Genomic DNA, 6,461 nt, shown 5'->3' with positions numbered 1-6,461 from the left:
TATGAGATTGCCCGTTGGCGCTTCACATCTTAATTAAACTAATTACATCATAGTTTAATGAGCCTGACACATTTTTCTGCTTGCAATGCTGATCTCTTAAAGCAATATTTGAGCAAACAGACGCACACGCCTCCAGAAGCTCATTCAGTGCCTGCTGCGCTGCTCTCCTACAGCGCACTCACACACACACACACACACACACTTCATCAGGTACATGACAGAGTGTTTTATCAGCACATCACTCTCAGTGCATTAATAAAGCATGTGCGCGCGTATTCATGGCTGCTGTTTTATAACATCCACATGCACAGTTGTGTTTCACAGCAGTCATCATATACTCATTATTCACTGATGATTATTCATTGATTATTGATTGCTATTCACAGATTATTCACTGCTTACTCACTGATGATCCTTCATTGATTATTATTGACTGAGGATTATTCATCACACAATGACACAACACAAAACCATGAACAAAGCTAAACAACCAATACACGATTCCACAACAACAAAAACTGTGCCTGACCGTCACAACACACAACAACAAAACAGATCAACAATACAAACAACAACAGAGCAACAAGACATGCCAACACCAACAACATCACACAACACAACTCAATAAGACAACTCAACAAACAACATGACAAGACAAACAACACCCAACAATACTCAACTGAACACTAACAGCACGACATGAGCTCCAGCATCGCCACCTCTGGAAGAGCTCCACTACAGACAGCAGCCAGCGGCGAGAGCCAGCACCGCTCATAACAGAAGCCCACCAGGACCATTGGTGGAGGAAAACAGAAGCGCACTGTTCAGAAGTGAACCTACACACACTCACACACACACACACACTCACACACACACACACACACTAACCTGCTCCATGTTAAATTATTCCCAATTACAGTATTGTTGCCATGACAACACAACGCCCACAACCACCATGAAAATAATGAGATTTGCGAGCTAATACGGCTCCGAATGACGCAGTTAACAGAAGAGAGCTGTGCGTTACTGCCATTATAATATTGTGTTGGAGCAGTACTGCAGGATATTCCCTCCAGGAGAGAAGCGCTTCAGCACAGCACACAACACACTGCCCTCCTCACACAGCTCCTGCTCCAAACAGCCACAGATTCAAGACCAACACTTTACAATAATGATGCTTCAGTTAATGTTGGAGTAATGCTGTAGAGCTTTCTGAATCACTGTTCAACATTAACTGATGCGTGATTACAATACTGATTATTCTAACTCAAACAGCATTAGCTAACATGACTAAATCCTGCAATAAATGTGTCACGGGCAGCTTGTTCACGTTAGTAAACACATTAACTAATGAAGCATTATTGTAAAGTGTTAGCGCTGCTTCTAGACCAGCAAAACTACAGTGTTGTGTAAGCCCTGTGCTCTGTTCACACATGTTGTTCAGGATGAATGTGTGAATCAGACTCAGTCCTGATCTAAACTGCTCCATTGTTTAGTAAATTACAGGATTTGAACTCTTTAATTCAAACATGATGCCAGTGATTTGCTGGAAAACACACAAAATGGCGTATTTCCACAATACAGGTAGTTGTGGACGGGATGTGTTTAATCTCAGTGTTGGACGTGTGAGTGATCAGGATCAACACTGGCTCTGGTGCACTGCTGGATTCTCATCTTCTCTCCCTGATTTACTGTTGTTGACTTCCATTATAAGCACATTTGATGATGCATAAACACACAGTCTTTGCTTTTGCTTACTCCATGTAGTTGCATGAAGGTCTCTCTGTTATATACATATTAAACCCAGAAACAGAGCTGCCTCAGCACAGGCCTGTCTAAAGGGTTAATGCTGCATGCTGATGATCTCCAGCTGAATGACACACGTCACCTCGTCATGACAGGGCACACACCAACAATCAAGAAATGCTGTCATGGCTGTAATCATACAAGCTGCTTATAATGTTCAAAATCAGGAATCAGGGAGAAAAGATGAAACTCTACTGATGCATCAGAGCCGCTGCTCCACGACAACACCGAGACAAAAGATTTAGAGCACAGTCCACACCTGCTGTTTACACTAGAATACGCCATTGTGTGTGCTTTTCCAGCAAATCAGTGAAATCATCGAGGAGTTAAAGAGTTTAAATCCTGTAATTTACTAAACTATGGAGAAGTGTAGATCAGGACTGAGGCTGATGAACACACTAATGCAAACAAATGAGACACTAGTGAATCTGATGATGCGCTTCACAGCAGTTCAGCTCAGCGGAGGATTCATCCAGAACACAACACACGGGTCATGAGTCCGCCAGACGGGAGTCGCTCAGTTATTCAAATAATCACAGCATTTCCTCAACACGCGTGTCCAAATCAGATCCGTTACCAAATCCCTTCTGCTAGCTGAAGCAGAGAAAGTTCTGTCCAAATCAAGCCTCAAAATCAGCCCAGACCCAACAGCACACTGAGTTAGAGAACCACGAGTCAACGTGAAGTCTTTCCTCAAAACAGCAGAGCAATCTGAGTCAGGAGAATCAGCTGTCAGGAGGAAAACTGGGTTTGTGTTAGGGAGAAGCGCTCTTCATCTCGCCTGCTCATCTCTGAACACTGGACTAGACTGGACTAGACTGGACTAGACTGGACTAGACTGGACTGGACTAGACTGGACTGGACTGGACTAGACTGGACTAGACTGGACTGGACTAGACTAGACTGGACTAGACTGGACTGGACTGGACTAGACTGGACTAGACTGGACTAGACTAGACTGGACTGGACTGGACTGGACTAGACTAGACTGGACTAGACTGGACTGGACTAGACTAGACTGGACTAGACTGGACTAGACTGGACTAGACTGGACTGGACTAGACTAGACTGGACTAGACTGGACTGGACTAGACTAGACTGGACTGGACTGGACTAGACTGGACTAGACTGGACTGGACTAGACTAGACTGGACTAGACTGGACTGGACTGGACTAGACTGGACTAGACTGGACTAGACTGGACTGGACTAGACTGGACTAGACTGGACTAGACTAGACTGGACTGGACTGGACTGGACTAGACTAGACTGGACTGGACTGGACTAGACTGGACTGGACTGGACTGGACTGTACTGGACTGGACTGGACTGGACTGGACTGGACTGGACGGTTCACTCGTCTAGAAGATGCTGACTGATTTAGGACTGTTCAGATATGTGGACTGGAAACAGACACACGCTGTGAGCTGGGGGAGTGTGTTTGCAGTGCAGAGATGAGCTGATCTCAGGTCAGGTCAGATGATGGAGAATGAGAGCTGTATCTTCAGTGTGTGAGTGATGTTAATCAGAGCGACTGTAATGAGTGCAACTCACGACACCGACGCCTCCAGCATCCTCAGCATTCAGTGTTTACTGACTGGAGATTAGAGAACACACACACACACACACACACACACACACACACACACACACTGCTGCACTGGGATCAGCTTTATTAGCCAACATCATCATCATCATCATCATCAGTTGACTGAAGTAGATCCAGCACTCGTCTCCACAGCCGCAGCTCAGCTACACACACACACACACACACACACACACACACACAGCACTGCACTTCATTACACTGCACACTGCACAACACACACACCTCAGAACACAAGCACACCGCACCGCACAACACACACACACACACACACACACGAGTGCTTTACGTTTAGTTTCTAGTGCAAATATGTGAGAACTCTTCAGTCAGTCATCTCTTTCCAGAGCAGCGAGACCTTCAGTGGTGTTTCCCTGCGGCGCTCAGAGGACTCTCCCCCAGAGCAGACGACTGAATAACCGCAGCGATGCACCGACAGCAGGAGATCCACCGTAAATAAAGTCTGAAGATATTTTAAAGAATGTTGGAGTCCACCAGAGACTGCTGCAGCACTCTACCCTACTGCGGAGATCGAGGACAGTCCAACCCAACATTCCTCTAAATATCTCCTCCTGTGTTCAGCAACAGACTTGGGTTTGCTGTGTGAGTGTGTGTGTGTGAGTGTGTGTGTGAGTGTGTTGGACTCACCGTGGTTGGCTTTGCTGTGTGTGGGTGTGTAGTGGTTCTTGGAGCGCTGCGGCGTGTCGTCTTTGGATGAGCTGTTCATCGCAGCAAAGTTCTCACAGTCGTACTGAGATATGGGGATGGGGCCCTGCTGCCGGAGGATATCAGCCAGCGCTCTGCAGACACACACACACACACACACACACACATTAAAGACAAGAAAACATGAAAACTGCAGCACCTCCAGTTCAGCTGACCACACATACACACACACACACACGCACACACACACACACACACACACACACACACACACACACACACACACCAGTGTTCCGCTGTCAGTGTTTTCAGAGGTCTGCATGTTTACTGTGAGCAGAGGAGATCTCAGTACAGCACACAGCACAGCACTGACCTCACACTCACACACACTCACACACACACACACACACACATATATATGAGATATATAGATATATACAGATGGCACACATCAGTCTTCCGTCTCCTCATATTAAGCTTCCTCTCTGGTGTGTGTGTCGGTGTGTGTCGCTGTGCCGTGTGTACGGTGAGCCTCCATCATGTGGATGAGTGCAGTCTCACACTAAACATGCTGGGTTGTTGTAACTCATCATTGGGTCAAATATGGACAAAACAGCCGCTGGGTTAAGACATGCAGTGGAGATGTAGTTGAATGCTCAGCAGCTCAGCCACATCTGCAGATATACTGTCTATAACCCTGACTGACTACTGTAGAGAGAGAGAGAGAGTGTGTGTGTGTGTGTGTGTGTGTGTGTGTGTGTGTGTGTGTGTGTGTGTGTGTGTGAGGCACTGTATTAAAAACTCTGACCACAAAAGAGCTGCAGAAACGGCTGACCTCAGACCAGCTTTACCCAGATGTCCAGCAGTTCCCGGATCAGCTCCTCACCTGTGTATGTTCATCTCCTGCGGCGGCTGCGTCGCCTTGTCGTACGCCACTTTCGTGGAGACCCCGATGAGGATGATGAAGGCGATGATCCCGCAGGTGATGTACACCGCCGTGTTCGTCTGGTCCAGGCTCGGGTCGTACGTGTCGCCGGTGGGCACCGGAGAGGCCGTCACCGTCTTCACCCAGTCCGGCTTGTGGTAGTTCTTGCAGGTGCGCTGGTCGAGGCGGTTCCCCTTGAACTGGCAGCAGAAGCGCAGGTAGCAGGAGCCGCAGCAGTACCGGTGGTCGGTGTTGTTGCACTCGAACTCTTTGTCGTACTGCCCGCTCACGTCGAAGTATCCGCGGCAGGTCTCGTGCGTGTGCGCCGGCCGGACCTGCGTGCTGCGCTGCGTGGCGGCGGAGGGCGCGACGGTGGTTCCGTTCATCTCCCGGGGCTTCGGGCTCCTCCGCGGCGCGGGTTTGACGCGTTTGGCGCTCAGGGTGCAGGAGACGCTCAGCGGGTGCAGGGAGAGCAGCAGCAGCAGGAGGTGGCGGATCCCCATGGCTCCTCAGCGCTCGGTGCGTTCCGCGTCTCTGGTGCTCTGCGTCCCCGGTACCGACACTCCGAGAAGACGCGCCATTCACCGGAGCCGCATGTGCTGCCCCATCACCGACTGCGGAGCGAAGCGGTGCGTCTGTCGCGGATCACGCGTCGCGGTGCATCGCGCTGTGGAGCAGAACAGAGGATAGACTCGTTACTCAGGCGGAGGATCAGTCCAGCGGACCCGCGCCTGCCGCTCCGCAGTCCGCACGAACACATCTGATCAGATTCATCGATAATCTATAATCACGGTGCTGTGTCTCAGGCTCTCTCATTCCCTCTAATAAACGCTGCATGTAGATCAGTCAATCAGAACACAGGAGAGCACACACACACACACACACACACACACACACACACACACACACACACGGAACTCGACACGGTCTGTATGTCTCCGTTATCGGCTCTTCAAATGACTTTGACGGTGCATTAGTCAGTTTCGGTGGTCTGTAGATGATCCACACACACACCCGGTTACACAAGCTGAACACACACACACACACATATATATATTCAGTCAGAGTTGTGTCTACTGCAGAGGCGGAAGAATATTGATCAGCTCATAGTGTTTCTGCTGTGTGGTGATCGGCGCTTACCGTGTCTCCGGTGCTGCGGTCGGTGTGCGGTTTGTCGATGAACTGAAGAGGCGCTCACAATCCCGGACTCACCATCTGAACACCCGCCTACCGGGAGCCGCTCTCTCTCTCTCTCTCTCTCTCTCTCTCTCTCTCTCTCTCTCTCTCTCTCTCTCTCTCTCTCTCTCTCTCTCTCTCTCTCTCTCAGCCTCTGCTAGAGTTGCTCCTCCTTTTCCTCCACATAAACCCTCATATTAATGTTTCATATGTGCAGAAATTTACACAACACTGGAGAGCTGGACCACAGTAGCTGATCATTCTGCTGTAGCTCCTCCTCCTCAGT

General features: G+C 49.1%; 1 protein-coding gene across 1 annotated transcript; it reads right to left on the bottom strand.

Annotated features, from left to right (window-relative positions):
• Positions 1 to 3,728: 3,728 nt before the first annotated feature.
• On the bottom strand, positions 3,729 to 6,240 carry shisa6 (shisa family member 6). The gene is made up of 3 exons (NM_001327902.1): positions 6,140 to 6,240; positions 4,961 to 5,666; positions 3,729 to 4,208 (listed from the first exon to the last, which is right to left on the bottom strand). Exons 2-3 carry the CDS (start codon positions 5,500 to 5,502, stop codon positions 3,923 to 3,925), a joined length of 828 nt encoding a protein of 275 aa, NP_001314831.1. The 5' UTR covers positions 5,503 to 5,666; positions 6,140 to 6,240; the 3' UTR covers positions 3,729 to 3,922.
• Between the last annotated feature and the right edge of the window lie 221 nt (positions 6,241 to 6,461).

The sequence above is a fragment of the Danio rerio genome, chromosome 12 (assembly GCF_049306965.1).
Source record: "Danio rerio strain Tuebingen ecotype United States chromosome 12, GRCz12tu, whole genome shotgun sequence".
Lineage (NCBI taxonomy): Eukaryota > Metazoa > Chordata > Actinopteri > Cypriniformes > Danionidae > Danio > Danio rerio.
This window is presented reverse-complemented; position numbering and strand designations above follow the sequence as displayed.

What these genes read in the sequence shown, in the direction of transcription:
- shisa6 (NM_001327902.1), bottom strand. Translation starts at nt 5,502, where the DNA reads ATGGGGATCCGCCACCTCCTGCTGCTGCTGCTCTCCCTGCACCCGCTG. An exon ending in CAGGAGATGAACATACACAG is followed by an intron (nt 4,209 to 4,960) that starts GTGAGGAGCTGA and finishes GTGTGTCTGCAG; the next exon opens with AGCGCTGGCTGATATCCTCC.